The following is a 21309-nucleotide window of genomic DNA, read 5'->3' on the forward strand; positions in this document are numbered from 1 at the left end:
CTCAGATAGAGTTCAGTGTGTCAAATCGGAGGGTGTGGTCTCCGGACCTCTGGCAGTCTCTATGGGGGTACCACAAGGTTCAATTCTCGGGCCGACTCTTTTCTCTGTATACATTAAGGATGTCGCTCTTGCGGCTGGTGATTCTCTGATCCACCTCTACGCTGAGGTGCAAGAGCTGTTAAGCGCCAGGTGGGGGTCGCCAGGTGGAAAGCATGGCCAGCCGTAGAAAAATGCTTATTGAAATGTTCGATTATCATAGATTTATCTGTGGTGACAGTGTTTCCTAGCCTCAGTGCAGTGGGCAGCTGGGAGGAGGTGCTCTCATTTTCCAAGGACTTTACAGTGTCCCAGAACTTTTTGGAGTTTGTGCTACAGGATGCAAATTTCTGTTTGAAAAAGATAGCCTTTGCTTTCCTAACTGCCTGTGTATATTGGTTCCTAACTTCCCTGAAAAGTTGCATATCGCGGGGGGCTGCAGTAAGCCACAGGGTGTTTTTGTGCTGGTCAAGGGCAGTCAGGTCTGGAGTGAACCAAGGGCTATATCTGTTGCTAGTTCAAAAAAAATTGAATCGGGCATGCTTATTAAAGATGATGAGGAAAGCACTTTTAAAGAATAACCAGGCATCCTCTACTGATGGAATGAGGTCAATATCTTTCCAGGATACCCGTGCCAGGTCGATTAGAACGGCCTGCTCGCTGAAGTGTTTTAGGGAGCTTTTGACTGTGATGAGGGGTGGTCGTTTGACCGCGGACCAATTACGGACGCAGGCAATGAGGCAGTGATCGCTGAGATCCTGGTTGAAGACAGCAGAGGTGTATTTAGAGGGCAGGTTGGTCAGGATGATATCTATGAGGGTGCCCGAGTTTACGGATTTGGGGTTGTACCTGGTAGGTTCCATGATAATTTGGGTGAGATTGAGGGAATCTAGTTTAGATTGTAGGATGGCCGGGGTGTTAAGCATATCCCAGTTTAGGTCACCTAACAATACAAACTCTGAAGATAAATGGGGGGCAATTAATTCACATATGGTGTCCAGGGCTCAGCTGGGGGTAACAGTGAGAGACTTATTTCTGGAAAGGTGGATTTTTTAAAGTAGAACCTCGAACTGTTTGAGCACAGACCTGGATTGCATAACAGAACTCTGCAGGCTATTTTTGCAGTAGATTGCAACTCTGCCCCCTTTGGCAGTTCTATCTTGGCGGAAAATGTTATAATTGGGGATGGAAATTTCACAATTTTTGGTGGCCTTCCTAAGCCAGAATTTAGTCACGGCTAGGACATCACGGTTGGCGGAGTGTGCTAAAGCAGTGAAAAAAACAATCTTAGGGAGGAGGCTTCTGATGTTAACATGCATGAAACCAAGGGTTTTACGGTAACTGAAGTCAACAAATGATAGCGCCTGGGGAATAGGAGTGGAACTGGGGGGCTACAGGGCCTGGGTAAACCTCTACATCACCAGAGGAACAGAGGAGGAGTAGGATAAGGGTACGGCTAAAGGCTATAAGAACTGGTCGTCTAGTGCATTGGGGACAGAGAATAAAAGGAGCAGATTTCTGGGTGTGGTAGAATAGATTCAGGGCATAATGTACAGACAAGGGTATGGTAGGATGTAAGTACAGTGGAGGTAAACCTAGGCGTTGAGTGATGATGAGAGAGGTTTCGTCTCTGGAAGCATCAAATAATGTAGGTGATGTCTCCGCATGTGTCTGGGGTGGGACGAAAGAGCAATCTTAGGCAATTTGAGCGAGACATAGGGCTCTATAGTGAAATGAAGCAATAAAAACTAGCCAAGACAGCAGTAGACAAGACATATTGACATTAGAGAGAGGCATAAAGCAATCACAGGTGTTGATCAGGAGAGCTAAGACAACAACGGGTAAATGGCGAAGAAAGGACAGAGCGGGTCAGTTAGATACATACAGGACCAGAGTTCGAGGCTGGGGTCGACAGGTAAACAAAATGAGGTACCGTGTTATTGAAACCGTCCAGGGGGCATCAGCTGTGTAGCCGGGTGATCATAGGGTCAAAAGAGTAGCAATAGGTGAGACAGCACGGTATTCACTACTACACTGGGCGAGCAGGGGACACAGCATTCAGAAAACGCTAACGGGCCGGGGCTAGTAGATGGTTCTGCGGCGATATCTTAACAAAATAGCCTATAGACCACATCGGGCGATCACTTCGGCAGTCCAGTCGTGATGGAGTTTTTAATTATACCTGAATATCGTCCTTTTACCTCCAGCATGTTAGGAATATTGATAAATGTATTATCTACTATCAAACTAAGCTATTGTTTTTTCTCTGGAGCCATAGAGCCAGCTGGTAAAAGAGGAGGGGCCATTGGTAAATAAACCTATTTTTATTGCATTCATCAATGCATCAGGGAGGGATGAGGGATGATGAGTCTGCCTAATGAAGGACTGTTTCATAACTAAGTGCGGTATGTTTTTCGACCCTGATCTGTTCTGAAGATTACAGAGGTAGCTAGCAAGCTATATGCATAGCCCTGGCTTGGCCCTGGCGCTGGCCCTCAGCCATGGCCCTCAGCCATGGCCCTTAGCCATGCAATCTGTACTAATTACAGAGAGAGAGGAGTTAGTCCACTACACAGCACTATTGCTCTCTTTCTTTCTCTCATTTCTCTCTCTCTCTCTCTGTCTCTCTCTCTCTCACTTTTCATTTCTCTCTCTCTCTCTCTCTCTCTCTCTCTCTCTCTCTCTCTCTCTCTCTCTCTCTCTCTCTCTCTCTTTCTCTGTCTCGCTCTCACTTCTCATTTATCTCTCTCTCTCTCTCTCTCTCTCTCTCTCTCTCTCTCTCTCTCTCTCTCTCTCTCTCTCTCTCTCTCTGTCTCTCTCTCACTTCTCATTTCTCTCTCTCTTTCTCTCTCTCTCTCTCTCTCTCTCTCTCTCTCTCTCTCTCTCTCTCTCTCTCTCTCTCTCTCTCTCTCTCTCTCTCTCTCTCTCTCTCTCCCTGTCTCACATTTCTCTCTCTCTCTCTCTCTCTCTCTCTCTCTCTCTCTCTCTCTCTCTCTCTCTCTCTCTCTCTCTCTCTCTCTCTCTTTCTCTGTCTCGCTCTCACTTCTCATTTATCTCTCTCTCTCTCTCTCTCTCTCTCTCTCTCTCTCTCTCTGTCTCTATCTGTCTCTCTCTCACTTCTCATTTCTCTCTCTCTCTCTCTCTCTCTCTCTCTCTCTCTCTCTCTCTCTCTCTCTCTCTCTCTCTCTCTCTCTCTCTCTCTCTCTCTCTCTCTCTCAATTCAATTCAATTCAATTCAAGGGGCTTTATTGGCATGGGAAACTGTGTTAACATTGCCAAAGCAAGTGAGGTAGGTAATATACAAAAGTCAAATAAACAATAAAAATGAACAGTAAACATTACACATACAGAAGTTTCAAAACAATAAAGACATTACAAATGTCATATTATATATATGCAGTGTTGTAACAATGTACAAATGGTTAAAGCACACAAGTTAAAATAAATAAACATAAATATGGGTTGTATTTACAGTGGTGTTTGTTCTTCACTGGTTGCCCTTTTCTTGTGGCAACAGGTCACAAATATTGCTGCTGTGATGGCACACTGTGGAATTTCACCCAGTAGATATGGGAGTTTATCAAAATTGGATTTGTTTTCGAATTCTTTGTGGATCTGTGTAATCTGAGGGAAATATGTCTCTCTAATATGGTCATACATTGGGCAGGAGGTTAGGAAGTGCAGCTCAGTTTCCACCTCATTTTGTGGGCAGTGTGCACATAGCCTGTCTTCTCTTGAGAGCCATGTCTGCCTACGGCGGCCTTTCTCAATAGCAAGGCTATGCTCACTGAGTCTGTACATAGTCAAAGCTTTCCTTAAGTTTGGGTCAGTCACAGTGGTCAGGTATTCTGCCACTGTGTACTCTCTGTTTAGGGCCAAATAGCATTCTAGTTTGCTCTGTTTTTTTGTTAATTCTTTCCAATGTGTCAAGTAATTATCTTTTTGTTTTCTCATGATTTGGTTGGGTCTAATTGTGCTGTTGTCCTGGGGCTCTGTGGGGTGTGTTTGTGTTTGTGAACAGAGCCCTAGGACCAGCTTGCTTAGGGGACTCTTCTCCAGGTTCATCTCTCTGTAGGTGATGGCTTTGTTATGGAAGGTTTGGGAATCGCTTCCTTTTAGGTGGTTGTAGAATTTAACGGCTCTTTTCTGGATTTTGATAATTAGTGGGTATCGGCCTAATTCTGCTCTGCATGCATTATTTGGTGTTCTACGTTGTACACGGAGGATATTTTTGCAGAATTCTGCATGCAGAGTCTCAATTTGGTGTTTGTCCCATTTTGTGAAATCTTGGTTGGTGAGCGGACCCCAGACCTCACAACCATAAAGGGCAATGGGCTCTATGACTGATTCAAGTATTTTTAGCCAGATCCTAATTGGTATGTTGAAATTTATGTTCCTTTTGATGGCATAGAAGGCCCTTCTTGCCTTGTCTCTCAGATCGTTCACAGCTTTGTGGAAGTTACCTGTGGTGCTGATGTTTAGGCCGAGGTATGTATAGTTTTTTGTGTGCTCTAGGGCAACGGTGTCTAGATGGAATTTGTGGTCCTGGTGACTGGACCTTTTTTGGAACACCATTATTTTGGTCTTACTGAGATTTACTGTCAGGGCCCAGGTCTGACAGAATCTGTGCAGAAGATCTAGGTGCTGCTGTAGGCCCTCCTTGGTTGGTGACAGAAGCACCAGATCATCAGCAAACAGTAGACATTTGACTTCGGATTCTAGTAGGGTGAGACCGGGTGCTGCAGACTGTTCTAGTGCCCGCGCCAATTCGTTGATATATATGTTGAAGAGGGTGGGGCTTAAGCTGCATCCCTGTCTCACCCCACGACCCTGTGTGAAGAAATGTGTGTGTTTTTTGCCAATTTTAACCGCACACTTGTTGTTTGTGTACATGGATTTTATAATGTCGTATGTTTTACCCCCAACACCACTTTCCATCAATTTGTATAGCAGACCCTCATGCCAAATTGAGTCGAAGGCTTTTTTGAAATCAACAAAGCATGAGAAGACTTTGCCTTTGTTTTGGTTTGTTTGGTTGTCAATTAGGGTGTGTAGGGTGAATACATGGTCTGTTGTACGGTAATTTGGTAAAAAGCCAATTTGACATTTGCTCAGTACATTGTTTTCATTGAGGAAATGTACGAGTCTGCTGTTAATGATAATGCAGAGTATTTTCCCAAGGTTACTGTTGACGCATATTCCACGGTAGTTATTGGGGTCAAATTTGTCTCCACTTTTGTGGATTGGGGTGATCAGTCCTTGGTTCCAAATATTGGGGAAGATGCCAGAGCTAAGGACGATGTTAAAGAGTTTTAGTATAGCCAATTGGAATTTGTTGTCTGTATATTTGATCATTTCATTAAGGATACCATCAACACCACAGGCCTTTTTGGGTTTGAGGGTTTTTATTTTGTCCTGTAACTCATTCAAGGTAATTGGAGAATCCAATGGGTTCTGGTAGTCTTTAATAGTTGATTCTAGGATTTGTATTTGATCATGTATATGTTTTTGTTCTTTATTCTTTGTTATAGAGCCAAAAAGATTGGAGAAGTGGTTTACCCATACATCTCCATTTTGGATAGATAATTCTTCGTGTTGTTGTTTGTTTAGTGTTTTCCAATTTTCCCAGAATTGGTTAGAGTCTATGGAGTCTTCAATTACATTGAGCTGATTTCTGACGTGCTGTTCCTTCTTTTTCCGTAGTGTATTTCTGTATTGTTTTAGTGATTCGCCATAGTGAAGGCGTAGACTCAGGTTTTCCGGGTCTCTATGTTTTTGGTTGGACAGGTTCCTCAATTTATTTCTTAGATTTTTGCATTCTTTATCAAACCATTTGTCATTGTTGTTCATTTTCTTCGGTTTTCTATTTGAGATTTTTAGATTTGATAGGGAAGCTGAGAGGTCAAATATACTGTTAAGATTTTCTACTGCCAAGTTTACACCTTCACTATTGCAGTGGAACATTTTACCCAGGAAGTTGTCTAAAAGGGATTGAATTTGCTGTTGCCTAATTGTTTTTTGGTAGGTTTCCAAACTGCATTCCTTCCATCTATAGCATTTCTTAATGTTACTCAGTTCCTTTGGCTTTGATGCCTCATGATTGAGTATTGCTCTGTTCAAGTAGACTGTGATTTTGCTGTGGTCTGATAGGGGTGTCTCTCTCTCTCTCTCTCTCCTTCCCTCCATCTGCCCTCTTTCTCGCCCACCCTCTCTGTGTCCTCTCTCCCTCTCTCTTTCTCTCTCTCTCCTCTCCTCCTAATCCACCGCTCCTCTCTGATTAGTAAAATGAAAGGCGAAGGCTAACTTCATTACTGTCCGTTCAGCTTAATCTGTTTTTGTGATTATTCAAGGCAACGGAAGGAATCACGCTTCAGGGACAATGACATTGTGTGGAGTGGGGACTTGCTGTCCCCGTGTCCTAGTGTCATATTGTCCTAGTGCCATATTGTCCTAGTGCCATATTGTCCTAGTGTCATATTGTCCTAGTGTCATATTGTCCTAGTGCCATATTGTCCTAGTGTCATATTGTCCTAGTATCATTGTCCTAGTATAATTGTCCTAGTGCCATATTGTCCTAGTGTCATATTGTCCTAGTATAATTGTCCTAGTATAATTGTCCTAGTGTCATATTGTCCTAGTGCCATATTGTCCTAGTGCCATATTGTCCTAGTGTCATATTGTCCTAGTGTCATATTGTCCTAGTGCCATATTGTCCTAGTGACATATTGTCCTAGTGTCATATTGTCCTAGTGTCATATTGTCCTAGTGCCATATTGTCCTAGTGTCATATTGTCCTAGTGTCAAATTGTCCTAGTGCCATATTGTCCTAGTGCCATATTGTCCTAGTGTCATATTGTCCTAGTGTCATATTGTCCTAGTGTCATATTGTCCTAGTGTCATATTGTCCTAGTGTCATATTGTCCTAGTGTCATATTGTCCTAGTGTCATATTATCCTAGTATAATTGTCCTAGTGTCATATTGTCCTAGTGTCATATTGTCCTAGTGTCATATTGTCCTAGTGCCATATTGTCCTAGTGTCATATTGTCCTAGTGTCATATTGTCCTAGTGTCATATTGTCCTAGTGCCATATTGTCCTAGTGCCATATTGTCCTAGTGTCATATTGTCCTAGTGTCATATTGTCCTAGTGTCATATTGTCCTAGTGCCATATTGTCCTAGTGCCATATTGTCCTAGTGTCATATTGTCCTAGTGTCATATTGTCCTAGTGTCATATTGTCCTAGTGTCATATTGTCCTAGTGTCATATTGTCCTAGTGTCATATTGTCCTAGTGTCATATTGTCCTAGTATAATTGTCCTAGTGTCATATTGTCCTAGTGTCATATTGTCCTAGTGCCATATTGTCCTAGTGTGATATTATCCTAGTATAATTGCCCTAGTGTCATATTGTCCTAGTGTCATATTGTCCTAGTGTCATATTGTCCTAGTGTCATATTGTCCTAGTGCCATATTGTCCTAGTGTCAAATTGTCCTAGTATAATTGTCCTAGTATAATTGTCCTAGTGTCAAATTGTCCTAGTCTAATTGTCCTAGTGTCATATTGACCTAGTGCCATATTGTCCTAGTGTCAAATTGTCCTAGTATAATTGTCCTAGTGTCATATTGTCCTAGTGTCATATTGTCCTAGTATAATTGTCCTAGTGTCATATTGTCCTAGTGTCATATTGTCCTAGTGTCATATTGTCCTAGTATAATTGTCCTAGTGTCATATTGTCCTAGTGTCATATTGTCCTAGTGTCATATTGTCCTAGTATAATTGTCCTAGTGTCATATTGTCCTAGTGTCATATTGTCCTAGTGTCATATTGTCCTAGTGTCATATTGTCCTAGTATAATTGTCCTAGTGTCATATTGTCCTAGTGTCATATTGTCCTAGTGTCATATTGTCCTAGTATAATTGTCCTAGCGTCATATTGTCCTAGTCTAATTGTCCTAGTGTCATATTGTCCTAGTGTCATATTGTCCTAGTGTCATATTGTCCTAGTGTCATATTGTCCTAGTGTCATATTGTCCTAGTGTCATATTGTCCTAGTATAATTGTCCTAGCGTCATATTGTCCTAGTATAATTGTCCTAGTGCCATATTGTCCTAGTGTCATATTGTCCTAGTATCATATTGTCCTAGTGCCATATTGTCCTAGTATAATTGTCCTAGTATAATTGTCCTAGTGTCATATTGTCCTAGTATAATTGTCCTAGTGTCATATTATCCTAGTGTCAAATTGTCCTAGTCTAATTGTCCTAGTGTCATATTGTCCTAGTGTCATATTGTCCTAGTATAATTGTCCTAGTGTCATATTGTCCTAGTGTCAAATTGTCCTAGTATAATTGTCCTAGTATAATTGTCCTAGTGTCAAATTGTCCTAGTCTAATTGTCCTAGTGTCATATTGACCTAGTGCCATATTGTCCTAGTGTCAAATTGTCCTAGTATAATTGTCCTAGTGTCATATTGTCCTAGTGTCATATTGTCCTAGTATAATTGTCCTAGTGTCATATTGTCCTAGTGTCATATTGTCCTAGTGTCATATTGTCCTAGTATAATTGTCCTAGTATAATTGTCCTAATGTCATATTGTCCTAGTATAATTGTCCTAGTATAATTGTCCTAGTGTCATATTGTCCTAGTGTCATATTGTCCTAGTGTCATATTGTCCTAGTATAATTGTCCTAGTGTCATATTGTCCTAGTGTCATATTGTCCTAGTGTCATATTGTCCTAGTATAATTGTCCTAGCGTCATATTGTCCTAGTCTAATTGTCCTAGTGTCATATTGTCCTAGTATAATTGTCCTAGTGTCATATTGTCCTAGTATAATTGTCCTAGTGTCATATTGTCCTAGTGCCATATTGTCCTAGTGTCATATTGTCCTAGTATCATATTGTCCTAGTGCCATATTGTCCTAGTATAATTGTCCTAGTATAATTGTCCTAGTGTCATATTGTCCTAGTGTCAAATTGTCCTAGTCTAATTGTCCTAGTGTCATATTGTCCTAGTGTCATATTGTCCTAGTATAATTGTCCTAGTGTCATATTGTCCTAGTGTCAAATTGTCCTAGTATAATTGTCCTAGTATAATTGTCCTAGTGTCAAATTGTCCTAGTCTAATTGTCCTAGTGTCATATTGACCTAGTGCCATATTGTCCTAGTGTCAAATTGTCCTAGTATAATTGTCCTAGTGTCATATTGTCCTAGTGTCATATTGTCCTAGTATAATTGTCCTAGTGTCATATTGTCCTAGTGTCATATTGTCCTAGTGTCATATTGTCCTAGTCTAATTGTCCTAGTATAATTGTCCTAGTGCCATATTGTTCTAGTGTCATATTGTCCTAGTGTCATATTGTCCTCGTGTCATATTGTCCTAGTGTCATATTGTCCTAGTGTCATATTGTCCTAGTGTCATATTGTCCTAGTATAATTGTCCTAGTGTCATATTGTCCTAGTGTCAAATTGTCCTAGTCTAATTGTCCTAGTGTCATATTGTCCTAGTGTCATATTGTCCTAGTATAATTGTCCTAGTGTCATATTGTCCTAGTGTCAAATTGTCCTAGTATAATTGTCCTAGTATAATTGTCCTAGTGTCAAATTGTCCTAGTCTAATTGTCCTAGTGTCATATTGACCTAGTGCCATATTGTCCTAGTGTCAAATTGTCCTAGTATAATTGTCCTAGTGTCATATTGTCCTAGTGTCATATTGTCCTAGTATAATTGTCCTAGTGTCATATTGTCCTAGTGTCATATTGTCCTAGTGTCATATTGTCCTAGTATAATTGTCCTAGTATAATTGTCCTAATGTCATATTGTCCTAGTATAATTGTCCTAGTATAATTGTCCTAGTGTCATATTGTCCTAGTGTCATATTGTCCTAGTGTCATATTGTCCTAGTATAATTGTCCTAGTGTCATATTGTCCTAGTGTCATATTGTCCTAGTGTCATATTGTCCTAGTATAATTGTCCTAGCGTCATATTGTCCTAGTCTAATTGTCCTAGTGTCATATTGTCCTAGTATAATTGTCCTAGTGTCATATTGTCCTAGTATAATTGTCCTAGTGTCATATTGTCCTAGTGCCATATTGTCCTAGTGTCATATTGTCCTAGTATCATATTGTCCTAGTGCCATATTGTCCTAGTATAATTGTCCTAGTATAATTGTCCTAGTGTCATATTGTCCTAGTGTCAAATTGTCCTAGTCTAATTGTCCTAGTGTCATATTGTCCTAGTGTCATATTGTCCTAGTATAATTGTCCTAGTGTCATATTGTCCTAGTGTCAAATTGTCCTAGTATAATTGTCCTAGTATAATTGTCCTAGTGTCAAATTGTCCTAGTCTAATTGTCCTAGTGTCATATTGACCTAGTGCCATATTGTCCTAGTGTCAAATTGTCCTAGTATAATTGTCCTAGTGTCATATTGTCCTAGTGTCATATTGTCCTAGTATAATTGTCCTAGTGTCATATTGTCCTAGTGTCATATTGTCCTAGTGTCATATTGTCCTAGTCTAATTGTCCTAGTATAATTGTCCTAGTGCCATATTGTTCTAGTGTCATATTGTCCTAGTGTCATATTGTCCTCGTGTCATATTGTCCTAGTGTCATATTGTCCTAGTGTCATATTGTCCTAGTGTCATATTGTCCTAGTATAATTGTCCTAGTGTCATATTGTCCTAGTGTCAAATTGTCCTAGTCTAATTGTCCTAGTGTCATATTGTCCTAGTGTCATATTGTCCTAGTATAATTGTCCTAGTGTCATATTGTCCTAGTGTCAAATTGTCCTAGTATAATTGTCCTAGTATAATTGTCCTAGTGTCAAATTGTCCTAGTCTAATTGTCCTAGTGTCATATTGACCTAGTGCCATATTGTCCTAGTGTCAAATTGTCCTAGTATAATTGTCCTAGTGTCATATTGTCCTAGTGTCATATTGTCCTAGTATAATTGTCCTAGTGTCATATTGTCCTAGTGTCATATTGTCCTAGTGTCATATTGTCCTAGTATAATTGTCCTAGTATAATTGTCCTAGTGCCATATTGTTCTAGTGTCATATTGTCCTAGTGTCATATTGTCCTCGTGTCATATTGTCCTAGTGTCATATTGTCCTAGTGTCATATTGTCCTAGTGTCATATTGTCCTAGTATAATTGTCCTAGTGTCATATTGTCCTAGTGTCATATTGTCCTAGTGTCATATTGTCCTAGTATAATTGTCCTAGTGTCATATTGTCCTAGTGTCAAATTGGCCTGGTCTAATTGTCCTAGTGTCATATTGTCCTAGTGTCATATTGTCCTAGTATAATTGTCCTAGTATCATATTGTCCTAGTGCCATATTGTCCTAGTATAATTGTCCTAGTGTCATATTGTCCTAGTATAATTGTCCTAGTGTCATATTGTCCTAGTATAATTGTCCTAGTATAATTGTCCTAGTGTCATATTGTCCTAGTGTCATATTGTCCTAGTGTCATATTGTCCTAGTGCCATATTGTCCTAGTATAATTGTCCTAGTGTCATATTGTCCTAGTATAATTGTCCTAGTGTCATATTGTCCTAGTGCCATATTGTCCTAGTATAATTGTCCTAGTGTCATATTGTCCTAGTATAATTGTCCTAGTGTCATATTGTCCTAGTGTCATATTGTCCTAGTATAATTGTCCTAGTGTCATATTGTCCTAGTGCCATATTGTCCTAGTATAATTGTCCTAGTGTCATATTGTCCTAGTGTCATATTGTCCTAGTATAATTGTCCTAGTGACATATTGTCCTAGTGCCATATTGTCCTAGTGCCATATTGTCCTAGTGTCATATTGTCCTAGTGTCATATTGTCCTAGTGTCATATTGTCCTAGTGTCATATTGTCCTAGTGTCATATTGTCCTAGTGTCATATTGTCCTAGTGTCATATTGTCCTAGTATAATTGTCCTAGTGTCATATTGTCCTAGTGTCATATTGTCCTAGTGCCATATTGTCCTAGTGTGATATTATCCTAGTATAATTGCCCTAGTGTCATATTGTCCTAGTGTCATATTGTCCTAGTGTCATATTGTCCTAGTGTCATATTGTCCTAGTGCCATATTGTCCTAGTGTCAAATTGTCCTAGTATAATTGTCCTAGTATAATTGTCCTAGTGTCAAATTGTCCTAGTCTAATTGTCCTAGTGTCATATTGACCTAGTGCCATATTGTCCTAGTGTCAAATTGTCCTAGTATAATTGTCCTAGTGTCATATTGTCCTAGTGTCATATTGTCCTAGTATAATTGTCCTAGTGTCATATTGTCCTAGTGTCATATTGTCCTAGTGTCATATTGTCCTAGTATAATTGTCCTAGTGTCATATTGTCCTAGTGTCATATTGTCCTAGTGTCATATTGTCCTAGTATAATTGTCCTAGTGTCATATTGTCCTAGTGTCATATTGTCCTAGTGTCATATTGTCCTAGTGTCATATTGTCCTAGTATAATTGTCCTAGTGTCATATTGTCCTAGTGTCATATTGTCCTAGTGTCATATTGTCCTAGTATAATTGTCCTAGCGTCATATTGTCCTAGTCTAATTGTCCTAGTGTCATATTGTCCTAGTGTCATATTGTCCTAGTGTCATATTGTCCTAGTGTCATATTGTCCTAGTGTCATATTGTCCTAGTGTCATATTGTCCTAGTATAATTGTCCTAGCGTCATATTGTCCTAGTATAATTGTCCTAGTGCCATATTGTCCTAGTGTCATATTGTCCTAGTATCATATTGTCCTAGTGCCATATTGTCCTAGTATAATTGTCCTAGTATAATTGTCCTAGTGTCATATTGTCCTAGTATAATTGTCCTAGTGTCATATTATCCTAGTGTCAAATTGTCCTAGTCTAATTGTCCTAGTGTCATATTGTCCTAGTGTCATATTGTCCTAGTATAATTGTCCGAGTGTCATATTGTCCTAGTGTCAAATTGTCCTAGTATAATTGTCCTAGTATAATTGTCCTAGTGTCAAATTGTCCTAGTCTAATTGTCCTAGTGTCATATTGACCTAGTGCCATATTGTCCTAGTGTCAAATTGTCCTAGTATAATTGTCCTAGTGTCATATTGTCCTAGTGTCATATTGTCCTAGTATAATTGTCCTAGTGTCATATTGTCCTAGTGTCATATTGTCCTAGTGTCATATTGTCCTAGTATAATTGTCCTAGTATAATTGTCCTAATGTCATATTGTCCTAGTATAATTGTCCTAGTATAATTGTCCTAGTGTCATATTGTCCTAGTGTCATATTGTCCTAGTGTCATATTGTCCTAGTATAATTGTCCTAGTGTCATATTGTCCTAGTGTCATATTGTCCTAGTGTCATATTGTCCTAGTATAATTGTCCTAGCGTCATATTGTCCTAGTCTAATTGTCCTAGTGTCATATTGTCCTAGTATAATTGTCCTAGTGTCATATTGTCCTAGTATAATTGTCCTAGTGTCATATTGTCCTAGTGCCATATTGTCCTAGTGTCATATTGTCCTAGTATCATATTGTCCTAGTGCCATATTGTCCTAGTATAATTGTCCTAGTATAATTGTCCTAGTGTCATATTGTCCTAGTGTCAAATTGTCCTAGTCTAATTGTCCTAGTGTCATATTGTCCTAGTGTCATATTGTCCTAGTATAATTGTCCTAGTGTCATATTGTCCTAGTGTCAAATTGTCCTAGTATAATTGTCCTAGTATAATTGTCCTAGTGTCAAATTGTCCTAGTCTAATTGTCCTAGTGTCATATTGACCTAGTGCCATATTGTCCTAGTGTCAAATTGTCCTAGTATAATTGTCCTAGTGTCATATTGTCCTAGTGTCATATTGTCCTAGTATAATTGTCCTAGTGTCATATTGTCCTAGTGTCATATTGTCCTAGTGTCATATTGTCCTAGTCTAATTGTCCTAGTATAATTGTCCTAGTGCCATATTGTTCTAGTGTCATATTGTCCTAGTGTCATATTGTCCTCGTGTCATATTGTCCTAGTGTCATATTGTCCTAGTGTCATATTGTCCTAGTGTCATATTGTCCTAGTATAATTGTCCTAGTGTCATATTGTCCTAGTGTCAAATTGTCCTAGTCTAATTGTCCTAGTGTCATATTGTCCTAGTGTCATATTGTCCTAGTATAATTGTCCTAGTGTCATATTGTCCTAGTGTCAAATTGTCCTAGTATAATTGTCCTAGTATAATTGTCCTAGTGTCAAATTGTCCTAGTCTAATTGTCCTAGTGTCATATTGACCTAGTGCCATATTGTCCTAGTGTCAAATTGTCCTAGTATAATTGTCCTAGTGTCATATTGTCCTAGTGTCATATTGTCCTAGTATAATTGTCCTAGTGTCATATTGTCCTAGTGTCATATTGTCCTAGTGTCATATTGTCCTAGTATAATTGTCCTAGTATAATTGTCCTAGTGCCATATTGTTCTAGTGTCATATTGTCCTAGTGTCATATTGTCCTCGTGTCATATTGTCCTAGTGTCATATTGTCCTAGTGTCATATTGTCCTAGTGTCATATTGTCCTAGTATAATTGTCCTAGTGTCATATTGTCCTAGTGTCATATTGTCCTAGTGTCATATTGTCCTAGTATAATTGTCCTAGTGTCATATTGTCCTAGTGTCAAATTGGCCTGGTCTAATTGTCCTAGTGTCATATTGTCCTAGTGTCATATTGTCCTAGTATAATTGTCCTAGTATCATATTGTCCTAGTGCCATATTGTCCTAGTATAATTGTCCTAGTGTCATATTGTCCTAGTATAATTGTCCTAGTGTCATATTGTCCTAGTATAATTGTCCTAGTATAATTGTCCTAGTGTCATATTGTCCTAGTGTCATATTGTCCTAGTGTCATATTGTCCTAGTGCCATATTGTCCTAGTATAATTGTCCTAGTGTCATATTGTCCTAGTATAATTGTCCTAGTGTCATATTGTCCTAGTGCCATATTGTCCTAGTATAATTGTCCTAGTGTCATATTGTCCTAGTATAATTGTCCTAGTGTCATATTGTCCTAGTGTCATATTGTCCTAGTATAATTGTCCTAGTGTCATATTGTCCTAGTGCCATATTGTCCTAGTATAATTGTCCTAGTGTCATATTGTCCTAGTGTCATATTGTCCTAGTATAATTGTCCTAGTGACATATTGTCCTAGTGTCATATTGTCCTAGTGTCATATTGTCCTAGTATCATTGTCCTAGTGTCATATTGTCCAAGTGTCATATTGTCCTAGTGTCATATTGTCCTAGTGCCATATTGTCCTAGTGTCATATTGTCCTAGTGCCATATTGTCCTAGTATAATTGTCCTAGTATCATATTTTCCTAGTATAATTGTCCTAGTGTCATATTGTCCTAGTGCCATATTGTCCTAGTATAATTGTCCTAGTGTCATATTGTCCTAGTGTCATATTGTCCTAGTGTCATATTGTCCTAGTGCCATATTGTCCTAGTATAATTGTCCTAGTGTCATATTGTCCTAGTATAATTGTCCTAGTGTCATATTGTCCTAGTGCCATATTGTCCTAGTATAATTGTCCTAGTGTCATATTGTCCTAGTATAATTGTCCTAGTGTCATATTGTCCTAGTGTCATATTGTCCTAGTATAATTGTCCTAGTGTCATATTGTCCTAGTGCCATATTGTCCTAGTATAATTGTCCTAGTGTCATATTGTCCTAGTGTCATATTGTCCTAGTATAATTGTCCTAGTGACATATTGTCCTAGTGTCATATTGTCCTAGTGTCATATTGTCCTAGTATCATTGTCCTAGTGTCATATTGTCCAAGTGTCATATTGTCCTAGTGTCATATTGTCCTAGTGCCATATTGTCCTAGTGTCATATTGTCCTAGTGCCATATTGTCCTAGTATAATTGTCCTAGTATCATATTTTCCTAGTATAATTGTCCTAGTGTCATATTGTCCTAGTGCCATATTGTCCTAGTATAATTGTCCTAGTGTCATATTCTCCAAGTGTCATATTGTCCTAGTGTCATATTGTCCTAGTGTCATATTGTCCTAGTGTCATATTGTCCTAGTATAATTGTCCTAGTATAATTGTCCTAATGTCATATTGTCCTAGTATAATTGTCCTAGTGTCATATTGTCCTAGTATAATTGTCCTAGTGTCATATTGTCCTAGTGTCATATTGTCCTAGTATAATTGTCCTAGTGTCATATTGTCCTAGTGTCATATTGTCCTAGTGTCATATTGTCCTAGTATAATTGTCCTAGTGTCATATTGTCCTAGTGTCATATTGTCCTAGTATAATTGTCCTAGTGTCATATTGTCCTAGTGTCATATTGTCCTAGTATAATTGTCCTAGTGTCATATTGTCCTAGTGTCATATTGTCCTAGTATAATTGTCCTAGTGTCATATTGTCCTAGTGTCATATTGTCCTAGTATAATTGTCCTAGTGTCATATTGTCCTAGTGTCATATTGTCCTTGTGTCATATTGTCCTAGTGTCATATTGTCCTAGTATAATTGTCCTAGTGTCATATTGTCCTAGTGTCATATTGTCCTAGTGTCATATTGTCCTAGTGTCATATTGTCCTAGTATAATTGTCCTAGTATAATTGTCCTAGTGTCATATTGTCATATTTTCTTCGATGGTTGATTGTCACATGGCTAAAACCACAGTATCAACATCTTACAGAAGCTCAACCATGGAGCTATAATCAAAATGTAATCTAAAATAATGGTAATCTCATTCATGACATGTACTGTATGTACTGTATGTACTGTCTGTACTGTATGTACTGTATGTACTGTGTGTACTGTGTGTACTGTATGTACTGTCTGTACTGTATGTACTGTATGTACTGTCTGTACTGTATGTACTGTATGTACTGTGTGTACTGTATGTACTGTATGTACTGTGTGTACTGTGTGTACTGTATGTACTGTATGTACTGTGTGTACTGTGTGTACTGTATGTACTGTCTGTACTGTATGTACTGTATGTACTGTGTGTACTGTGTGTACTGTATGTACTGTATGTACTGTGTGTACTGTATGTACTGTGTGTACTGTATGTACAGTATGTACTGTATGTACTGTGTGTACTGTATGTACAGTATGTACTGTATGTACTGTGTGTACTGTGTGTACAGTATGTACAGTATGTACTGTATGTACAGTGTGTACTGTATGTACTGTGTGTACTGTATGTACAGTGTGTACTGTATGTACTGTATGTACAGTGTGTACTGTATGTACTGTATGTACTGTATGTACAGTATGTGCTGTATGTACTGTATGTACTGTATGTACTGTGTGTGCTGTATGTACTGTGTGTACTGTGTGTGCTGTATGTACTGTATGTACTGTATGTACAGTATATGCTGTATGTACTGTGTGTACTGTGTGTGCTGTATGTACTGTATGTACTGTATGTACAGTATGTACTGTATGTACAGTGTGTACTGTATGTACTGTATGTGCTGTATGGAATGGATTTGTCATTTCCAGGATTATCTCAACAACCCTCAGTGTTTGTGCTTCAAATTCAATTCCTGAAATGGTGTAGTACAGCTCACGTATAGATGCACTGTGACAGTGTGTGTGTCTGTGTCTGTGTGTGTGTGTGCACATGCTTTTGTGCTTGAGCGTGTGTGCGTGTGTTTGCAAACAGTGCTCTATCTCCCAGCTCATTCCCCTGTGTGTCTCATCTCTGTCCTTTAGGGCCAGTTTCCCGGAGCCTCTCTCTGAATTATGGTGGCTCATACTGCAGCCATGCCGGACGTGAAGGCCCCTCCACCATGTGACTACCCCTCAGCGGGCTGCTCCCCCGGCCAAGGCCACGGCCTCGCGGGCTACACCTGCACCGCTGGTCTCACCATGGATCGGGAGCCCTGCCTCAGCCTCACTGACTTCCCCCTGCCCCAACCCCTCTCTGGCTTCAGAGGCCACAGCGTACCTCCCTACCCACCATACCCTGGCCAGTGCCCCTTCATACCACGGTCTAACAGCAGTGCATTACTCACTAACCTGGGGCTCCGGTACTGCTCCACCAACAGTGTGCAGCACCCACCCAGGGGTCCTGACTCTGGGCTGGAGTTGGGGTCAGGGTCAGGCCTGGGGCTGGACCCAGGGCCCTGTTGGAACATGAACCAAGGCTGTGGAACTAGACTCTACCGCAGCATGGAGAACTTGAACTGGAGTAATTCTGTGTCTGTACCAGGCCTCTACTGTTCCCCGTATTGTGCCCCCTACAGAGGCAGTGTGGACAGTGGGTTCATCTTCCGCTGCACTGCCACCAGCCACTGGTACGATGGGCCCTCGGAGGGGACAGGGCCCCAGGGCTACGGTCCTGAGAGCCTGGCGTTCTACCCCCACCCCCGCCTGGGGAGGGGCCTAGGGGGGTTGGGGAGGAAGGACCTGCCCCTCTTCCCCCAGTGGCTGTTCCCCGGCGCAGATGACTGGGGGGTGAACGCTACCACCAATGGCAGGAAGGAGCTAAGGGAGAAGCTCCGCCTCCAAAGCGCTCGATCGGCAGCGGAACCCCTGAAGCCTCTTCGACCTCAGGTAACCCCAGGCAGTACCACTCCCATCCTGAGGGGGTGCTCAGAGAGGGACTCATCCCCTCACCAGAGGTACGTTGGGAGACCCCTGTATGTCCGGCACCTCACCAGCCCTGAGAAAATCAAGCAGGAGGTTCTGAGACGCCTTCAGCTCCGCCGGCAGAACAGCACCCCAAACCTGGCCCTCCATGCCTCCCTGGAGACCCCTCAGACCCCAGACATGGCCATGTCCTTCCCCACCGAGTCCATCTCTGTCACTGGAAGTAGTGCTGAGCTCATAGCCGGGCGTAAGAGGCCCCCTATGGGCCGCCTGCACATCCCTACCTTCAAGGAGTTTAAGAGGATGAGACAGAGAGAGGGAGAGAGTGGACAGACAGAGAGCAGGAGTAATGCTACTACAGTAACAACTATAGACCAACCGCCAGAGACTGGTACAGGCAGCCAGAGCCCAGGGACAGGCAGAGACTGTAAGACTCAGACAGCCCCATTGGGATGGCGAGACTCTCAGTCCTCTCAGGAGGAGGAGAGCAAGAGCGAGGAGAGGAGAGGCAGTGAAGAGAGGGAGGAGAGGGGGAGCGGGGAGAGGAGAGGCAGTGAAGAGAGGGAGGAGAGGGGGAGCGGGGAGAGGAGAGGCAGTGGAGAGAGGGAGGAGAGGGGGAGCGGGGAGAGGAGAGGCAGTGAAGAGAGGGAGGAGAGGGGGAGCGGGGAGAGGAGAGGCAGTGGAGAAAGGGAGGAGAGGGAGAGCGAGGAGAGGAGAGGCAGTGGAGAGAGGGGGAGCGGGGAGAGGAGGGGCAGTGAAGAGAGGGAGGAGAGGGGGAGCGGGGAGAGGAGAGGCAGTGGAGAGACTCCCACAGCCAGCACTTTGCACTCATCCTCTCCCATCTTCACTGGCCCTACTCCCCAGCTAAAAGCCAACATTCAGACCACAGTCTCTAACAAACCTATATGCACAGGCCCTACTCCCCGCTCTCCCCTCCAGCCCTCCAGTAAGACCCAGGGGAAGGGGACCATGTATCATACCCAGGCCCAGGACAGAAGGCCTAATGTGGGGCTCAGTGTGCCTCAGGCCTCCCAGGTCCCCTTCCCTCCTCCACACAGGGAGAGTGCAGAGGGCCCCTCCAGCTGCTGCCCAGCCCTGCTCCTGGACAAGACTGACCTCTCCAGCTATGGAGCCAAGATGTACAAGATGAAGGATGGGTTCATCGGCTCCGCCCTGGACCTCATCAAGAAGAGGTTAGTAAGCAGGTGAAGGTAAAGGTGAAGCTGAAGATGAAGGGGCTGGGGGGAGACCCATCAGTCATTGGATCATCAATGGGATTCAGTCATTACAGTAATTAAGCATTTATCTAACTGAGTTTGCCTTATTGCTTTGTGGAAGCTACTGTATGTGCTTACTAAGATGAAAGCCAAAGTTAATGAATTTCAATTGGACCTTAGCCATGTAAAGAGATCATTAACAAGAAAAGAAAACTAGAATATTAAACACTAAATCTACCAGTTAATTTACTGCTAGTTTTCATTTAAGATGGATGCACATGCTTTTGCCAAAAAGCTTGCTTTGTATCCCGCTTCTGCTCTTTGATGGTAAAATTGGATCCAATGGCGTGTGCTGTAGTGGTTTTCTTCAACGGTGACATTAGTGTTAGTGTTGTTATTGATTTATCACAGCTTATTATGAACAGCTTTTACAGTTAACAGGATTGGCTACCAGAGGAGACCGTTGTGGCTGTGCCAGGGTCTACCGTCTCCAGTCTGACACATCATCTCCATAGCAGACCCAACTGGGTTCAAATAGGAATTGTAATCTTTCACATACTTTGAGTGTTTGTATTGAGCCTGCCTGGAATGCCAGATGGATAGCTTGTGCACTTTTGGGACTATTCATTGGTTCCATTGCGCCAGGGAAGTTCCAACAAGGACGGATAAAGTATTTGAAAGATTTCAAATACAGTTTGAACCCAGGCCTGCTCCATAGGCTCACAGTCACAGGACAGCTGGTTGGCACTTCAGGTTGGCACTGCCACCCTCCTCCTCCCCCTCTCACTGTGGCAGCTGGTTTAGGCATACTGTTTGCTAAACAGATGAAGCCTCCAGTCTGGTGTGGTTAGGCAAATCAAGGAGAAATGTAGAGCCTGATTTGGCATCGTTCATAGTCTGACAATGTAGCATTCACTCAGACTCAGACAGACATGTGTCGCCTCAAGGCCTTCCCACACTGTACATCAGATTCACTCTTTTAATATTATTACATGTCACACTGTGCGATGTTATCAAATTAAAATCTTGATATCAACCTGGCCAGATTGTATGATTTGCTTCAGTTCTGTTGTCACATTCTGCTATTGGCTTGTGAGGCTAGGTCAGCCGACGTATGCGTCGTTGATTTACATGCTGACTAGACCAGGCGCGTGCGTCCGCGTGCTCTATCGCACGCATGTTGATTTTGTCCATCCACACCAGACGTGATCAGGACACGCAGGTTGAAATATCAAAATGAACTCTGAACCGACTATATTAATTTGGGAACAGGTCGAAACACATGAAACATTCATGGCAATTTAGCTAGCTAGCTTGCTGTTGCTAGCTCATTTGTCCTGGGATATAAACATTGGGTTGTTATTTTACCTGAAATGCACAAGGTCCTCTACTCCAACTTTAAGGTGCCTTACCACCACCAACTGGACAGGAGTGTGGACCTCAGTTCATCTTTCAATCACCCACATGGGTATATGGTCCTAAAAACCAATGAGG

General features: G+C 41.4%; 1 protein-coding gene across 1 annotated transcript in view; it reads left to right on the plus strand.

The window, feature by feature from the left end:
- Positions 1 to 21309, plus strand: part of arhgef49 (Rho guanine nucleotide exchange factor 49) — a 66844-nt gene that overhangs the window by 21705 nt on the left and 23830 nt on the right. Inside the window, exons 3-4 of the mRNA XM_071341868.1 lie at positions 17720 to 18989; positions 19392 to 19791. Coding sequence (XP_071197969.1) covers positions 17750 to 18989; positions 19392 to 19791 — 1640 coding nt within the window. The 5' untranslated portion in view covers positions 17720 to 17749. The remainder of the gene's footprint in view (positions 1 to 17719; positions 18990 to 19391; positions 19792 to 21309) is intronic.

The sequence above is a fragment of the Salvelinus alpinus genome, chromosome 14 (genome assembly GCF_045679555.1).
Source record: "Salvelinus alpinus chromosome 14, SLU_Salpinus.1, whole genome shotgun sequence".
In the NCBI taxonomy this organism is placed as follows: domain Eukaryota; kingdom Metazoa; phylum Chordata; class Actinopteri; order Salmoniformes; family Salmonidae; genus Salvelinus; species Salvelinus alpinus.